Genomic DNA, 19004 nt, shown 5'->3' on the forward strand with positions numbered 1-19004 from the left:
GCTTTTCAGTAAGTCAAGAACAGCCGATTCAGTGAGTCAATTCTAATGCATCAGTCTTTCTAACAGATTCATTAAAATGAATCAGTTCATGAGCAATTTGTTCTTAAATCAGACTACAATTGTCACACTGTATGTTTGTTGTGGACACTGCAATAGAAATATGTGTTTTGTCTGTTCATCACATTAAATTTAGACTGCAAGCTCACAATTTTTTTTTTTTTTTTAACCAAGGCACTGTAGATTTAGCTGTACATTTGAATATTTTAGTGGATGTGCTAGAACCATTAAAGGGTTACTTCACCCAAAAATGAAACTTCTGTCATTAATACTCAACCTCATGTCGTTCCACAGCTGTAAGACCTTTGTTAATCTTCGGAACACAAATTAAGATATTTTTGATGAAATTTGAAATAATTTTTTTTGACTCCTCAATAGAAATCAATTTAACTATCACTTTCAAGGTCCAGAAAGGTACTAAAGATATTGTTAAAATAGTCCATGTGACTGCAGTGGTTCAACCTTAATGTTATGAAGTGACGAATATACTTTTTGTGTCAAGTCATTATTGGCCGGCTCCTGCGTCAGCATCACACGCATGCGCCGTGCTGCTCGTGTACAGCGCCGGCCAATACTGAGCCGGCGTTCTGATGTAGAACCTGGAAGCGCTGGACGTAAACAGCGTATGAGAATGACACAGAAGAGAAGATATTGTTGAATAAAGTCGTTATTTTTGTTTTGTTTTTGCACACAAATGTATCCTCGTCACTTCATAAAATTAAGGTTGAACCACTGCAGTCACGTTGACTTTTTTAATGATGTCTTTAGTACCTTTCTGGACCTTGAAAGTGGTGGTTAAATTGCTGTCTATTGAGGGAGTCAGATACCTCTCAGATTTCATCAAAAATATCTTGTAAAATTTGTTTTCTGAAGATGAATGAAGGTCTTACAGGTGTGGAACTACATGAGGGTGAGTAATTAATGAAAGAAATTACATTTTTGGGTGAACTAACCCTACAAATGAACTGAAGATCATAAAAAACATTCTGTTTCAAAAAGGGTTTTACCCAGATTTTATCAGTCCTTCTACAATTGTCTAATTTGTAACAATCTACAAACGCCTGGCAAATTTGAAGAGTGTATCACAATATTATAACTGCATTGTAGGAGTGTAGTCATGTTGCATGATGACAGTACAGACGAGGGCGCAGGGAGACCATTCACAAGATCTGCGGCACAATGTACATGACCGGACTCCATGAGTTCATATGAGAGAGGAGCGGGATGCGATGCAATTGAAAGCGGGATATGTTATTCATCGAAGGAAGAGGAGAAGGAAAAAAGGGCTGGCGGAGGAGTGAGTCAGGCAATGGACGCAGAGCATTAGTAAAGAATAATACCATGAAAAGGTATGCATATGGAACAAAAATAAATGTTGATACAAGACATCACAGAAGGAATAGAGAGCACAGGAAAAAGACATTGTCTTGAGGAAACGCAAGTGTAGCGTTATTGCCTACCTTCTGGGAAATCTGAATGAGAGATTTCTACAAAGAAATTAGAGAAAAAAGGGAAAATAAAGTGTTTCTCACATGTGCATGAACCACTGAAAAAGCTCTAAAAAAGGATTAAATACTTCTTGTTTGGCTGATATGAGAGTTTTAAAAAAAGGGTTCCTTATGAAACCTATGAAAGGTTCTTCTGAGCATTAGTGTTAGCTGGGAGGCACTAAAAGGGCACCAGTGTTTGAAGTCAGATTAAAGGATGGGAATTTTATTTTATTAAGTTACAACAGGGCCATTTTGGATTGCTGCAGAATTTGTTAATTGTAAATGCATTGCATGAATGATGGATGTTAGATTAGGGTCCGGTTTGCAGGGTTCCCACAAGTTTTGGCCAATAAATTGAGGACTTTCCAAATCATTTCTGATTATCAGATTTAAAAGATAATTTTATAGATAAATAACTATGTTTAGGCAATTAAATTAGCACAACTATAAAAAAACAGAATAAGATGCAATGGATCTCCATGACTTTTCTAGGCATGGAAATCACTCCCTGATATTTCTAGGTTGTCCCTGAACATGGGAACCCTGGATTTAATGTTAGTTATCCATCAGTTAGCATCTCTCACACTTAAAATCATCTCTGCTCCAGCAGCCCTTTGTTTCAGAGTTCATGATCTTAGCGATAAAAAACAGTGCCAGTCCAAAAACCATCTCGTCCTGAAAGAGGGGAGCACTGGTGAAGTCAAGAGAATGTGCGCATGTGTATTGCTGAACTCAATATTTCGCAAACGCAAGTAACAGTGTCACCACGTGGACCGATCATAAACTCACCTGCGTACAAATTTGGAAGTAAACTTGCTGAAGATACCCGTCCCGGGACGGCGCACCTGGCTGTTGCCATGGGAAAGGGAGGGGGAGGCAGAGGGGTCGTTGTATGCTGAGGCTTGCTGGTCTCGTGTGGCTCTCTGCTGGCCGGCGTGGAAAGTGCTTCTGCTCGTCACCCCTCTGGGGAAGTTGGTACGGTCAGCCATTGAGGAAATGTTTATGTTCTGAGCTGAGGGGGACACAACTGGTGCTCTCTGGTTGGCTGTGCTGTTTTTTACAAAGAAGTTTGCAAAGGTGAAAAGAGAATCGGTTAACACTTTATTCAACTCCAGTTTAGCAGACATTAAAATATAAAAAGGCACAGTAAATTTAAGCCACTTGATTTTATCATGCAGCTTCAATAATCAGGCACTAAAGTACAAACAGGCCATTTCATTAGGCTAAAAACTGTAGCTCTAGCTGCTAATGCATTAATGGCAGACAAATTATCCTTGTGGAAATGAACCAACATTTAATTTGAGATTGATTTTAAAATGTGATTGAATAAAATCCATGCATGCACTTGTGTGTGAAATCCAAATATAATTCCACCATCAGCCAGACGTGACAATCCACAGGCTTAAATCACATGAGGACCACATTGCGTGTGTGTTTTTTTTTTTTTTTTTTTAAATGTTACAAAACCATACAATATGTAATAGTTAAAGGTGAAGTCTGTAATTTCTTGACAAAAATGTGAAATAAAGTGAATAAAAGGACTTCAAAATGTTGAGTGCGGACCACAGCTGTATTCTTGATGTAATTTTTGCATCACCATATTGTGTATTTGCTAATATTATACACAATATCAAGATACTTAATTGTCCAACTCATTGTACTGGATTACATTTGTAATAATTCGATGGTTTCTTAAAGTTACATTTTAAAAACACTAATTTAATAGTACTGTTAAATTTTAAAATGAATCAATTTTTCATACTGTACATTACATGCTGTGATGCCAAAATTCACTTGTAGCAAATCATAAGCACCATAACATACACTATTCGCGGTCAGTAAGATTTTTTTTAAAGTAGTAAGAACTTATGCATCCATTAAATGTGTCAAAAATAACTAAAGACATTTATGTTTCAAAAGATTTCTATTTTAAATCAATGCTGCTCTTTTGAACGGTCTATTCAAAGAATCTTGAATTATAAATTACAATAAAATTGTATCACAGTTTCTACAAAATCACAGTTTTCAACTGTGATAATAAGAAATGTTCCTTGAGCAGCAAATCAGCGTAGAATGTGGATTTCTAAAGATCATGTGACACTGAAAACTGGAGTAATGACAGCTGAAAATTCAGCTTTGCCATCACAGGAATAAAGTGCTTTTTTTTATTTTACTGTATTATTGAAAGGTAGTTGTTATCGGCATTGGGACAGAATTTTTATATCAATAAATCCCTAATACAATGTCTTCAGAGTGCAACAGTATTTAATATTTTAAAGGAATATCATCTATAAATGCTTATAGTTGTCTATAAATGTCAATATTTATACTTGGCATTAACATGCGACCTGTATCTGGAAGTTGTCCACAAACGCATTGAAAAGACAAGTGTAAACACGTTTGTGATCGGAATGTTCTCCGATCAACGTGTCCTGGTTCGGAGATATTCGAGGACGCATTGTGATCGAATCTCAGTGTAATGTAAACACAATCCAGCCATCGTATCTACATTCAGAGGGCGACGTCATATAAATCCCCACCCAGTCTCTCCGTGTGGCTGTCAGAAAATAACGGACAAACGCAGTTTTGACAAGAAATTAAACTTCTTTGAACTTTACAATAAACGTCAATCTTTAAAACAGTTTATTTAGACTTACATGATACCTTTTGTGTCATTTTTCATTTTAATTGTGCAACCTTATCTGAACGAGGCAATCACACGTTTTTATTGTTTCAGTATATTAAATCTCCCATTTCTGTCAATATAGTCATTGCACGCTATAACCTTAAAGCTGCAGTCCGTAAGTTTTGCCTCTTTGTCACCATCTCTGTTTGAAACCTGCAATTGCAGTTATTTGCAAAATTATCATCTTTACGTGGGTTGTGCATCGGCACGGCTCCTCAGCGTGGATGAATCTAAAGTTTGCTGTCAGTCACCGCACTGGTGTGGATACTGTACTTCGAAATGACAGATTGTAGTCTTGAAGTATGACCAAAGCAAGAATTTTCACCGGAAAATGTCATCTGAACAAGAAAGTAACAAATCTGCCACTTTTGTTCTGACCAACTGAGGGAAAAAAAAAAAACATTACAATAAATCGCGCAACCAATGATGATTAAATCTAACTATCGCTTAGCTCAGATCACATCAAACCGTGCAAATGATTATTGTTATACTTTGTTCTCAAATTGTTAATGCTAACAACATCAGAAATGCGTGACTACGTGTATTTAGTGTGTATTAGCATTACCTGTAGATTTCAATTTCTGTACAGTCTAATCTCTAATGTTAATTTCATACCATACAATCCGCCATCAAAATGATGTTAAATTATTGCAGCTGCTGTGAGAAAAGGCGATAAATGATCTGCCTCACATGTGATGTAGCCTACTAGCTGGGACTCCTTTATGTAAACAGACGTGACGAAATGACACAAAGGCAAATGGCAACTTGCTCGAATTTCCCGCGAAAACCCACCAGTACCACCCAAATTTTAAAACATTATTACAAGCTTACCGTTGTGAATCGGGCTAAGGTAAGGAGATAGTTTTGAACACTGGCTGGTTATGTACATGCTCAAACTGATTTTGGATCATTTTTAACCAAAAAAAGTTACGGACAGCAGCTTTAAACCCGGATGATGTGACTTGTTTAACATGATCAACCCAGTTATTTTTGTATGACCAACTCTAGAAGTATTCCTTCATTTATAAAAAAAACAACAAAAAAAAACACTTAATTTGATCTAAGACTGGAGATTGCATCGGAAAGTAAAGTAAGTGAGTAAAAGAAATGGGACATTGTTTAATTTGTATCGTCTTTACTCTTATTCTGGTGTCGTATAGCCTACCCTTGTTTAGTTCTAATTAATTCTCTTTAATGTGATGTGTGTTCTTTTATTTCTTTAATACAAAGGTGTTCAAAAGTGAAAAGCTAAAGTGAAAGTTGTTTTACGCTATGAAGCAATTTGAAGCTTCTGCCTTTAATATATTCTGCTAGAAATGGAAATCCGATCGGTTATCCAGATACAGAGGCCACTTAATGTGAACAAATGTAAACGCGCCATGTCCTGATTGGCTAATGATCCGATCTGCTTGATTGGATCACGGTGATCGCATGTTAATGCCAAGTGTAAATGCAGCATTAGTTGTCTATTCACATTCAAGAAGGGTTTTTTTTTTTTTTTTTTTTTTTTTTTTTTAAGTATTTTAAATTACACATCACACCATGCAGATATCATGCAGCTATTACCAACATATAATGAGACTTAAACAACAACAGAAAACAACAACAACAAAAACTCTTTAGGGAGGGAGACGAAACCATTGTTAGCATGCATACAACTGTCTGTGACAAGCATTTAACAATCCAAAATGGTACAAACATCTTTATTAAAGTCACGCAAGCAGTGAGACAGGTTTTAGAGGATATCAGTGCACGGTCTAGTTTGTCTGCAGAAAAGAAGGGGTGGAGACGGATGGGGCAGAAGACCTAAAGACTGCAGTATGACAGCAAGCAATGTGACAACACATGCATAAGAAAAAAAAGACAGCTAGTTAAAAGCATGCATGTGAATTATGGGTTAGAAATGAACAGGTTGGCAGGTATGTGACGTAGACAATGTGTGTTTACATGGAGGGGAAAGTGGGACAGCGAGTGAGACGGTTGTATTATTGTGATGGACAATGAGTAAGAGAAAAGTAGACAGGTTTTATAAAAAAAAAAAAAAAAAAAAAAAAATGTTCAGGGCCTTTCCATCTCTTTGCTTGACGAATTCAGTCTGCGGATCTTAGGTGTTCCAAACTCAACTCACAAAAAAAAGAGTTTCTGCCTAAAAATCAATCAAAGGTCTTGACTCGTCACTACTTCTTGAAGTCGAATCCCCCTTCGGAATAGTTTCGAGTTTGGCTGCCACTTGCCTGGGGCGATGTGCATGGAGGTCTGGGGGGCTGGGGTGGGCGGAGGTGGACAAGGACTTGTGGTGGCGGGTGCGGGATGAGGCGGCGAGCACCGCGGCTGCTGATGCGGTGGAGGCGCGGGACCCTGGAGTGTTCAGGCTGGGGGAAAGACGAATAATAACAGCCCCCACGTACGAACACCCCCACGTACAGAGTGGAGGGAGGTATGGGTGAGGATGTAAAGCAGATTCAGCAAAGATGGGATGAGGGTTGAGAAAGTGATGGAATAAGACAAAAGCACACACACACACACCAGGAGATAAAAATATAACACTGTGTTGCGATAATGCAAATTTGGGCTCTATTTTGGTCCATTTTTAGATCTACAGATCAAAGCTAGTCAAAGTCAAACTTGCATTATTGCTGGAAAGCTCACTCTGTCTCTGTGCATTGAATGAGAATCTGAAATGAGATGCAGTGATGATCAAAAGCGTCTGACAGCATAAGCCTCATGGGCATGATGTGTATTTAAAAACTACTCGCATCAACTCAATTATTAAATAGTTAACGTTCATCAGACTGATCATAATACATGCAGAATAAAAGCAGATGAAAGACATCTGATGCATTTGTGAGGGTTATCTGGTGGCAGGTGTTCCGTCAGTGCCATAATGTTACTTTTTTTTTTTTTTTTTTCGCTGCTTTGCAACCTGACCTTGCGCACACATATAAAACTCTTTCCGCGTCAGCATTCTGACTGTTCTGCCGCTTGTCACCTCAAGCAAAATTAAACATCCATATAATAAAGTCTGCTGTTTTCCATTTCCCACATCTCTTCTCTCTGTAACCTGATTATTTAGGTCAGGCAAAATCTCTAATTCTAGATTAAGGGATGACTACATACCAATCAGTGGTAATACATCAGTGTGTCAGTATATATGCAGTAATATTCAGTAGTCGATGTACTAATAGCAGTGAAGTTTCATGATTCTCGATAGCGTTTCCACAGTAGGTAAAAAAAAGCACATGAACGCACTCCTTTATTTACAAAGTTACATATTACAGGGTTCCTACTATATCTAGGCAATGTAATATTTTAGAGCAGAGCAAAACTAGAAAAATATAAAATCACTATAGATATTTCAATGAATTTTTGATATACTCCATGATTTTTTAACTCTATTCCATTAGTGAAATGTAAACATTTCTCAGTATTTCATGGTTTATTGTGGGAACCGTGACATTAACATAATAAATTCACTTGTAATTCTGTATACAAGCGGTCAATAAGTTCAAAGTAAGTAGTCAATAAATTCAAAGGAAGTAGTCAATAAATTCACAGTAGTGAGTGGTTCAGAGTAGTGAGTGGTTTTCTCTTTTCAGTCTGCTAATTTGATAAATAATAACATAATAAGCAGCATGTCTAGATAACATAATGAAACAGATCAGACTTTTTTTTATTTTATTATCAATTTGGTATTAAAATACATCCCTAATCTGCAGTGTTCTGACTGCAGGGATTCACCACAGCAGATATTTATAGGAACCTTTATAGGAACCATTAGAGCAAATTTCCAGGGAGTTTTCAAAATAGGCTTTATCGACAGCATCTGTGGCATTCTGTTGATTACCACAGACAATAATTCTCACTTGCCCCTGAGTGTGTAAAAAATGAACTAATGCAGTTACAATAGTTGGCATACAGCCCAGAGGGTTTAAGAGGACATGTGCAGTTTGTATTTCAGTAAAAATCAATTACATTGTCTGCTTGAAATGTACAGCTAACCAAATCATCTTTTTGGAGTAGAACTACTTTTCTAGGTGGATGGAAATCTAGTTTATCGACATAATTCCAATGAGTGGAGCAAAACATGTTTGTTTACTGAGATCAAGTAATCAGATTTACTGTTTAGTTGGTCATATTATGAATTGACCGATATAAAGATGTAACTTTAGACAAGCCACCATTTAAGCCTGGGGTCAGTAGGATTTTTTTTTTTTTTAGGAAAGTAATATTTATCAAGGATGCATTAAATTGCTCAAAAATATTAAGCAGCACAACGGTTTTAAATTTTGATAAATGTTTCTTGAGCAACAAATCAGAATATTAGAATGATCTCTGAAAGATTGGGTACATTGAAGACTGGAGTAATGATGCTGAAAATTCAGCTTTGCCATCACAGGAAAAAAAGTGATAATTTTTCACAATAACACTGTTTTAGTGTATTTTTGATCAAATAAATGCAGCCTTGGTGAGCATAAGATAAAAATCATACTGACTACAAACTTAAAGTGTTATGGTTATACTCTTGACATTGAGATATTTTATGCATTGATTGTAAGTGTAAGTGTATAGCGGTAAATGAGTTTCCCTGAATGAGTCAAAATTATTGCCTGTGCTAATTGCTAGCATGCCACCGACAGACATGAAGTTGAAAATAACCTTGACTATTATTTTATTGTATTAAAAGGAAGCCTTTTAATCCTTACTCTCTTTTAATCCTTGGACTAATTCTAAGTTCCTGAAGGCGTCGCAAATCTAGCTGAACAGATTTCAGCTTCATGCTGCGCTCAAATGTGTGCGATTGTCAATGTGTGAATGTATGTGTGTGCATAACAAGATTATATTTCCCATGCTGGCAGGGCAACAGCCTGACAGAATGAGTCGAGAGCAGAGAAGCTTTCCAAGTCTAAATATACACATACGTGCATACACTACTTTTAACACCAGTCCACTTTGCAGAAAGAGTTTGATAGGCTCTTCCATGTGATTCGTGGCTAGAAAAAGGAATGTGGCAGTACCTGTCCTTGCCGTTCTGTACTCCTAGAGTAGCTCTCTCAGTGATTGGAGAGTTCCTGCTGCGGCTGGTGCCTGAGGACAGGATGCTGTTCTATACAGCACATGGAGAGCAGACAGAGAAATCAGTGACATGAGATCACAACTCTGCTGCCTATCAGTCATCAGCTCCTCAGGGGGCTCTGTACTCACAGTGGAAGGGGTAGGAGTTTTCTTATGGTCTCCAGAGATCAGCGGGCTGGGAGGGACTTTACTGGAGCTGCTTGAACTGGCAATGTGCTTACTGTCGCCCTGAGGACGCTTGGTGGAAACGGAGGAGCCTGTGGTGGAGAGGGAAAACGTTTAGGAACTACAAACCAACCGAGCCAGTGCTTATTGTGGCTAATGGCCAGCAGAATGACGCTTTACTTTGGTCTGTGGATCTGCGGGACTTCTGATTGGAGGTGCTGCGTTGTCCCTTGTGAGAAGGTGATTGGGTGTTGTTTGTGAGGTCAGTGCTTAGGCGTGGTTTTATTGATAGTTCATCCAGCTAGGAGGGAGAGAAAAAACAGTATCAAGACAGCAAGCATTTAACATTTATGTTCTCGTCGCTTCAAATCCGCATAATGACACTATTAAGGTTAAAAACAATTGACATTAAAAACAGGAACCATTCAATTTGGTACACATATTTGTTCCATGGTTTAGCTCATGTTTAATGAAGCCTCTAGAAGTAAAATTATATATGGGACATTGATGAATAAGGTTTTTAAAAGTGTAAAAAAAAACAAAAAAAACAAGAGATATAATTAATTTTGAAGTTTTATTAAGTGTTAACAATGAGATTATGTGGTTTTTATAATCAATTAAAACCGCTTTTGTCATTTTTTACAAGATGGACAAAGTTTGTCACCAAAAAAGTCATTTGGTTTAACTAAAATTACAAAGGTTTTACCAAATGACACTTTTGGTTATACCGAATGACGAAATTTTCAAACAATGCTAACAGGCTGATAGCTAGCTAGCTAACAAAAGGACAATCAGACATTTTATAAGTCTTTTAAAATATTACAATATTTTCCATGTTTTATAGCGGTTGTACCGAATGACCTGATGTTTCGGGACATGCATATGAGCGAGTGAAAACATTAATTTTTCAAATAGTTAAGAGAAAGTTAGTTACTTTGCTTCATGACTATGTGGTCCTTTGCAGGTGTCTGAAAGATGTCACATCCTGTCACATGACATTGACCACATGACTTGATCCAAAATGGTCCCTTTTATATTGGTTACTCCGAATGACATCAATGAAATTCATTTTTCCGGACATTCTCTCTCGTAACAAAGCAACGACTTCTACACATAATTTTAATACCATTTTGCACTATGTTGATATATGATGTTATAAAATCATGCCAGAATAAAAATATAAACGTTTATTACATTTTAAGATATTTTAGTCACAAATGAAATGGCTGTATTGGCCTTTGGACGGTTAAACCGAATGACCTTTTGACACTTCAAAATCTTTAAAATACCTTTATATATAGCAAAATATAATTAAAACCTTTTGGGTTCAATAAAAGAGATCTAGTTGTACTACTTTACATACTTTGGATGTTATATCTTTGTTTTTTTTATTAAATATTATGGCCTTAAGGACAAAAACAATGACCCATCATGTCATTGACCCATATATGAATTAGAGCTGCATGATTAATCGTTAAACGATCGCAATCTCGATTCAAACAACCACACAATCTTATTCCTAAATGACAACGTTTCACCAATGCCTATTAAACCTTTGACATTTTCAATCACAGCGAACATTCAGATCTGTTTTGGCGCTGCCGCTGAGCAAGAGAGCAGAATGATGAAACACCTTCACAAACAGTAATTTTAACCACACAGGAACATTATTTCTGTCTTATAGTTTGGATATAAACACTACTGACTACTATAGAGATCAGTATCAAGTAAGGTAAATAACCTTTTGAATCTTGATGTTTCAAGTAAAGACTGTATCAGTCACATCATTGAATCATTTATTCTAGAGATTCATTAATATACGCCGATTCATCCATTAAGCGTAATGAAAAAAAAGTGAAGTCTTTTTAAGTGAGTCATTGAATCATTCGATCAATCAATCAAAAAAAAAAAAATTAATTGAAATAATTAATTGAATATTTTTTAAATAGAATATTTTGTTTAGTTGTCTGTTCTGAATCGTGGGAGAATAGTGTTCTATATTTTAAACAAAAATGGTAATTCTCAATTTTTCCAGAATCGTGCAGCTATAATATGAATCGTAAAGTGCCTATTTTAAAAACTAATTATGGAAATTCTCTGCATCATTGGCTTAATATAGCAGTTTTAGCAAATAAACTAAAAATAAACAGAACAAAACAAAAAACAAAAACAAAAACAACAAAAACAAAACAAAAAAAAACTATTACAAGCCCTTCAAATTACATGCACAAACACAAATATTAATATGATCTTTAGAGTAACATACCTCTGAGTTCCTATAGTCCAATAATAAGTATGTTGCCATGACATCATTGTATTTTTGGTTGATAAGGGAGTCTTGTATCTCTTCTAAAGAGTATCCCATTCGTAGCATAATATCTGGGGACACAGACCAAAGGGTTAAATAAGTAGGAAAAACAGCTTACAAGTTTGACAACATGCTGAATTAGTTTTATATTTACAGTGTTTCCTCAAACATACATAGCCCTAACCCCAAGTATAAGTAAAACAACTAAACGTATTGATTTAAATAAAAAAATACTAATCAAAATAAACAATCATGCACAAACCACAAACCATAAAGAGACAAGAAAACAGGAAATTTGAAAGCGTTAAAAAGCAGGAAAGTCATCAATCGTTGCTTTAACTCACAAATAAAGATGCTCAGATGAGCTGCTGTAAGGAATTCAGATCCAGTCCCATCACCAAGATTTACTACCCAATCATAACCCATCTCGGTCTCAAATCCCACCCACCACCAAAGCCCCGGGCCACGTCTGCCCCACCTCTCTTCCAACCCCCTGCACAGCTGGGGTGCTGACCTGTCCTCTTAGGGTCCTTGTAGTCAGGTTGGGGCTCGATGTAGGGCTTCAACTCATCATCCTCATGGCCCACGTTCATCCACCGGTCCTTCATGATCTGCTGCTGAGTGTAAGCCGAAACAAAGTGTACAAAGAGATCATATGAGGTGAGGAGTAACGTAATGTAAAAAGAATTGGCCTTTATGAAAAGGGTTCACAGATCAACTGAGGGCAGCACTTCAAAAACACATCACACAGTGCTGAAAAACTGAATCACTTCATCAAAAACATATCAATCTGTAATCAGTTGTTTATGCAGCGTCTAAGCCTCAGACTATACGCCCACAGAGCCTTCATGAACAGTCTGATGCATATTGCACACAAAAATAGCAAAAGCTAGCTAAAATCACCAGACCTGATCGCTTTTATGTAATTTCCAGGAATCAAGGTTTATATCAGTCCATTGTGTTTACCAGGTAGCTGCACAAGAACAACTGAACACTGGATTTACCACAGTTTTCATTGGCATTGAATCTTACATTCGATATTCAAAAAGCTTATTCATAGGGAGCATTTTATGTTTATACAAGTTATGCTATTATTTTATTATTTTTCATAAATTATTTTCACATTTTTTGCACATTTAGACAAAGTTGCAATATGAATGGAAATTATGCACAATATAAAATATTCAGTTCAATAACATTTCTTTGCCATGTCTCATTTCATCTCAGTGACAACTTCACTGTTGTCTCCTTTGTAACAAAGTACACAAATCATTGAGAGAAAAAAAAAAAAAAAAACTTCTAGGGTCAAAATTGATCATTGGTAGAAATGACATAAGGGGCTTTCGCACCGGGTAGTTCTAGGAACTAGCCACCAGGGTGGTTCCCCGAGAACTAATGCCTTGTTCCTGGTTGCATTCGCACCGGCAATAGGAACTCTTAAGTGGCCAACAGCAGCGTCTTTAAAGGGATAGTTCACCCAAAAATGAAAATTCTGTCATCATTTATTGCCCCTCTTTCTTTCTTCTGCTGTACACAAATGAAGATATTTGGAAGAATGTTTGTAACCAAGCAGATCTCTCCCCCCATTGATATCCATAGTAGGGAAAAAAAAATACTATGGCAGTCAATGGGGGGAGAGCTGGTTGGTTACAAACATTCTTCCAAATATCTTCCTTTGTGAACAGCAGAACAAAGAAATTTATACAGGTTTGGAACAACTTGAGGGGGAATAAATGATGACAGAATTTTCATTTTTGGGTGAACTTAAGCGCAGGATTTACAATCGCTAAAAACCAGTGGATAGAGGATGGCGTGATCGGTGCTGTGTTTCTTGTATGTTCCCCCAAAAGGAGTTCCTAGAACTAAAATCGTTCCTAGTACCTGCGGTGCAAACACGGCAAAATCCAATAGTTCTAGTAACTATGAAAAGGTACCTCCGGTGCGAAAGCCTCTATATATTAACCCGCCCACAGCGCCACCCAGTGTATTTAGTTATAACTGAGTTTAAGTTTGCATGCTTGGAATTTATCATATAGTAAACATATAGTAAATATAGCAACATAGTAAATTGGGAATACTTTTTTTATTTTTCAAATAATAAATACAGATTGAATATTTCAATATTCGACAATTCATGCACACCCCTAATTTATGCATGTACGAACCTCAAGGCTCCCTCTCTTGGTTGGGTTGAGTATGAGGAATTTCTTCAGTAAGTTCTCACAGTCGGTCGACATATAGAAGGGAATCCTGTACTTGCCCCTCAAAACGCGTTCTCGCAGCTCCTAAGAACACCCAAAAACAAACAGTCAGAATGTAATGCAAAGCTGTTGACATTTACTCCCATTTCTGTGTGCTCACCTTTAGGTTCTGTCCATCAAACGGTAAAGAACCGCTGACCAGTGTATATAGTATGACCCCAAGACTCCAGACATCCACCTCCGGCCCGTCGTACTTCTTCCCCTGAAAGAGCTCGGGGGCAGCATATGGAGGGCTGCCACAAAAAGTATCCAGCTTGTTGCCCAGTGTGAACTCGTTACTAAAGCCAAAATCTGCTATTTTTATGTTCATGTCTGCATCCAGTAGCAGGTTTTCTGCCTGTAAACAAGGGAGTATTTAGGAATGAAACTGAACTTGCATCAGTATAGAAGACTACACTCACAAAGGCAGAGGTAAAGACAGAAAACAGAGTGTATCTTGTGTACCTTCAGGTCTCTGTGGACAATGCACTTCTGGTGACAGTACTGCACTGCTGACACAATCTGTGCACACACAAACACACACACAGCTGGTACTATTATAATAAACAATAGCTTATACACAAACTGACTGCTAAAACGATTTTATCAATGATTTTAAACTTTACCAACTCAAGCATCATTCATATCATCAACATTAGCACTTACAAATGTGTCTCCTTGAATGACCACCTCATTGAACTATCAGACTCCATTTACACCATTACATCATGTGAACAGGGTGTTGAATTTTAAAATTAGAAAAGAAAGTTTCAGCAAATTCAGACAAACCCAAACACCACTGATATGTTTACAGCCCCTATGGTGCTTTGTATTCATGCAACAACATAAAATATGCACAAGTGAGTGAATAAAAAACAAATGCACAGCCTCTCACCTGTCTGAATTTGGCTCGGGCCTCTTTCTCTTTCATTCTGCCGTGGGCTACGAGGTAATCAAACACCTCACCTGCAAACCAAGAAGAGGAACAACAGTCACGTTTAGAAAAGAAACAGATGCACAAATTGGAAAGGTAAGCTAGGGTCTGGCTTTGGCACTACACTATAAATCGATACCTTAGGGAAAAAAATCAGCGACTGATGTAATGAAATTAGAGTTGTCAATAAATTCAATATTGATAATTCATGATGTGTACGTGTTGGGATCTGCAATTTATTTGCATGTTTCCTATGAAATGTTGTCTCTGCTAGGATGTTTATGCAGTTGTCGTCTTATGGTCTTCTTAATGTTTGTTTAAAAAAAAAAAAAAAATAAAATTATATTTCATACTTAAAGGGATAGTTCACCCAAAAATGAAAATTACCACATGATTTACTCACCCTAAAGCCATCCTAGGTGTATATGTATATCTTCTTTCAAACGAACATGGAGATATATTTAAAAAATATCCTGGCTCTTCCAAGCTTTATAATGGTAGTGAATGGGGGGTGGGATTTTGAAGCCCCAAAAAATGCATCTATCCATCATAAAAGTAATCCATACAACTCCAGGGGGTTAATAAAGGCCTTCTGAAGTGATGCAATGGGTTTTTGTAAGAAAAATATCCATATCTAAAATAACTTTATAAACTTCTCTTATATCGAAATCCTCCAACATTTCTCTTTAAAATTTCTCGTTTTAGACTTCTAATTTGTGACCAGTGTTTTGCTCTATCCTCTGCACTATCCTTCCGGGTTCGTCATTTCGTCACGCATCGGGTCAGAGGTTACTCTTCCACCGCAAATTGATGTGTACGGCCGCCTGCCAGAAGCTAGTTATTATAGTTAATAAAGTTTTAAATATGGATATTTTAGCTTCTTAGCTTCTCTATATTGCAATTTGCAACCTCACCGCTAGATGCCAATAAAATTTACACACTGAATCTTTAAAGGGTTAGTTCACTCAAAAATAAAATTTCTGTCATTAAGTACTCACTCTCATGTCGTCCCAAACCTGTAAGACCTTCATTTGTCTTTGGAACACAAATTAAGATATTTTTGATGAAATCCAAGGGTATCTGATCCACACATAGGCAGCATCATCATTGCACTTTTTGAGGTCCAGAAAGGTATTAATGACATCGATAAAATAGTCAACATGACTACAGTAGTTCAACCTTAATATTATGAAGTGACGAGAATACTTTCGCGCGCAAAAACAAAACAAAAATAACGACTTTATTCAACATATTTCCCTGTCATACTGCTATGCTATTTTCGTTGCAGAGCTTCCGTGTTTACGTCCAAATGCGGGCTCAGTATTGGCCAGCTCTGGTCACATGAGCAGCACGACGCATGCGTGTGATGCTGACACAGAAGTTGGCCTATACTGAGCCCGCGTTCAGACATAAACAGGGTGAGTACTTAGTGACAGAAATTCCATTTAACCCCCTAGAGCCGTATGGATTATATTTATGATGGATGGATGCATTTTTTGGGCTTCAAATCTCACCCCCCATTCACTACCATTATAAAGCTTGGAAGAGCCAGGATATTTTTAAATATCTCCGTTTGTTTTAGTCTGAAAGAAGATAGTCATATACACCTAGGATGGCTTGAGGGTGAATAAATCATGGGATAATTTTTATTTTTTGAGTGAACTATCCCTTTAAATTGTGCCATAGAAATCCTTAAGTTTTGTTAACATCCCAGTAAGATTTTATTTAGATCCATTACAGAATGCTTTTAAAGAATCTCATGCATAGATGCATTCATTTTTACACGTCACACTGCCTAAATCACTGAACTGTGCTGAATAGCAGCACATTTTCCTCTGGGTCAGACTCTGAAATTTGAAGAATGAAGATATAGTACCATGGTAAATTTTGGTATTTAATGGGGACATTGATCAGAACTGAGGCACATCCTGTCTACAGTGAACTAGAGGCATTTACATAACAGTTGAACCTTCATAGTGCATCAGAGAGAAAGAAACACTATGGGATGTAACGGGGTAAACAAAATGAGGTTAAAATGAGTTTGGGAAAGCTCTGACCTCCGCTGGCATATTCCATCACCAGGTAGAGAGTCTTCTCGGTCTCAATCACTTCAAATAACTTCACTACAGAAGAGGGAAAAAAAAAAAAAAAAAAAAGAGGAATGTAAGAAAGGTTAAACTCACAGACTCAATTTGCTTTACTTAAATGCAATATTCGGCATGCTGGATGAAGACTAAAAATCATTTTGATTTGGGTTATTCCCAAGAGGTTTTACGCTCACCAAATCCAGTTGCACAGAAAAACACTGACATTTGGACAAGGATTAATGAACCCAAAAAAAGGGGGGGGGAAAAACATTGGGTACTGCCAAAACCGGAAAACTGGAGACTCAAGCTGAGAGACTTAAGGGCGATTTGTCTGTCAGTTAAGCTCACCGATATTTGGGTGATTCAAGAGCTTCATGATCCTCACTTCCCGAAATAGCTGAAAAAGGAGACAGAAGATGTCAATGTGCTGCAAACAGATGATGTGTTTGTCCTTCACAGAGCATAAATATTTCAAGCTTGTGCACACGAGTAAGATGTGGTTAAGAACCCCCCCACCCCAAGCAAACCAACCAACCCTTTACTTCAGGAAGTATTTGAGCCTAATTTCCTATAATTAGCTGCCATGGGCCCTACAGTGAAAAGGCTTTGCGTCTTGAAAGTCACAAGGCAACAGGAAGTGACACAACTTAACAGGGGTGGGAGAGTTAAAAAAACAAAACAAAAAAAAATTACCAGTAAACTTCTGAAAATGAATTCTGACCCATTAAACTTTAGGAAGGATCACACTCACCTTTTGAAGACTGGAGGAATTGAGCTGAGTTTTGTCTATGATTTTCACCGCCACCTGATCGAGAGTGTAAAGAGTTCAGTTAGGACAAGCGCAAGGAAAGGCCTGAGGCTGAAGGCACACATCAGCTTTGGTCTGCATTTATACAGATCACAATCTCACATCATCAGGAAACAATTCACCACGGCGCATTGAGATTACAGCGCGCTGCTCCTGTGGTGAGTGCACACACACGCAAACCCACAGTTTTCATCTTTGTCCCCCCTCTTCTCTATCAAGTGCATTATCGGTGTCTCAGACACCATGCAGTCTCGTATTAGCAGGCACAGGGATCCAAAAACAAAAAAAAGACAGCAAAAGGTTTCAATCTCGCATGGTATTTGTCCGATATAAGAGAGATGAACCAATGTATTAATATTATTAAAAACAGATTAGAGCTGATTATGTCCTGTCAATTATATACTAAACACCGGTTGATGTTTTTGTACAATTTTCTGTATCTCAGCTGATCTCCATTTTAATGTTGAAAAATGAAACAATAAAAGCACCTTAAAGGGTTAGTTCACCCAATAATGAAAATTCTGTCATCAATTACTCACCCTCATGTCATTCCAAACCTGTAAAACTTTCGTTTATCTTCAGAACACAAATGAAGATATTTTTAATGAAATCTGAGTGATTTCTGTTCCTCCATAGACAGCTAAGCAACTATCACTTTGACGCTTCAAAAAGTTCATAAAGAGAACGTAAAACTAATCCATATAAATTGAGTGGTTTAGTCCAAATTTTCTGAAGGAGACTCGATCGCTTTATATTATGAACAGGTTGAATTTAGGCTTTTATTCACATATAAACATTCATCAATTCACACATCAGTTGTGGTAAACCGAAGCTCAAGCATGTTCGCTTGATGTGCGAGAACCAATGAGGTTCATTCTTGTGTGTTACGCAGCACGTTTGAGCTTCTGGAAGAGGTTTGTTCTCGTGTGCAGGCAGGTTTGGCTGAGCTTCTGTTTATGTTTGCTGATCAAGGTTTATATGTGAATAAAAGCCTAAATTAAATCTGTTTATCATATAAAGTAATAAGTCTCTTCAGAAAAATTGGACTAAATAGCTCAATACATATGGATTACTTTTACAATCTCTTTATGAACTTTTTGAAGCATCAAAATGTCAGCTGCGTAGCTGTCAATGGAGGGACAGAAAGCTCTCAGAT

General features: G+C 37.2%; 1 protein-coding gene across 15 annotated transcripts in view; it reads right to left on the reverse strand.

Annotated features, from left to right (window-relative positions):
* The window catches only part of mark2a (MAP/microtubule affinity-regulating kinase 2a), a 47375-nt gene that overhangs the window by 5173 nt on the left and 23198 nt on the right, over nucleotides 1-19004 (reverse strand). For 5 of the 15 annotated variants that reach the window (XM_051876942.1, XM_051876936.1, XM_051876934.1 and 2 more), the window contains 15 exons: nucleotides 17792-17845; nucleotides 17389-17437; nucleotides 17011-17076; nucleotides 14915-14985; nucleotides 14485-14541; nucleotides 14141-14377; nucleotides 13945-14064; nucleotides 12258-12396; nucleotides 11738-11850; nucleotides 9652-9772; nucleotides 9436-9563; nucleotides 9249-9337; nucleotides 6468-6605; nucleotides 2337-2597; nucleotides 1518-1544 (listed from right to left, as the gene is read on the reverse strand). In XM_051876942.1, coding sequence (XP_051732902.1) covers nucleotides 1518-1544; nucleotides 2337-2597; nucleotides 6468-6605; nucleotides 9249-9337; nucleotides 9436-9563; nucleotides 9652-9772; nucleotides 11738-11850; nucleotides 12258-12396; nucleotides 13945-14064; nucleotides 14141-14377; nucleotides 14485-14541; nucleotides 14915-14985; nucleotides 17011-17076; nucleotides 17389-17437; nucleotides 17792-17845 — 1670 coding nt within the window. The remainder of the gene's footprint in view (nucleotides 1-1517; nucleotides 1545-2336; nucleotides 2598-6467; nucleotides 6606-9248; nucleotides 9338-9435; nucleotides 9564-9651; nucleotides 9773-11737; nucleotides 11851-12257; nucleotides 12397-13944; nucleotides 14065-14140; nucleotides 14378-14484; nucleotides 14542-14914; nucleotides 14986-17010; nucleotides 17077-17388; nucleotides 17438-17791; nucleotides 17846-19004) is intronic. The other 10 variants (XM_051876943.1, XM_051876938.1, XM_051876937.1 and 7 more) reach the window with 7 other exon arrangements.

Source organism: Ctenopharyngodon idella, chromosome 21, assembly GCF_019924925.1.
Source record: "Ctenopharyngodon idella isolate HZGC_01 chromosome 21, HZGC01, whole genome shotgun sequence".
Classification (NCBI taxonomy): Eukaryota; Metazoa; Chordata; class Actinopteri; order Cypriniformes; family Xenocyprididae; genus Ctenopharyngodon; species Ctenopharyngodon idella.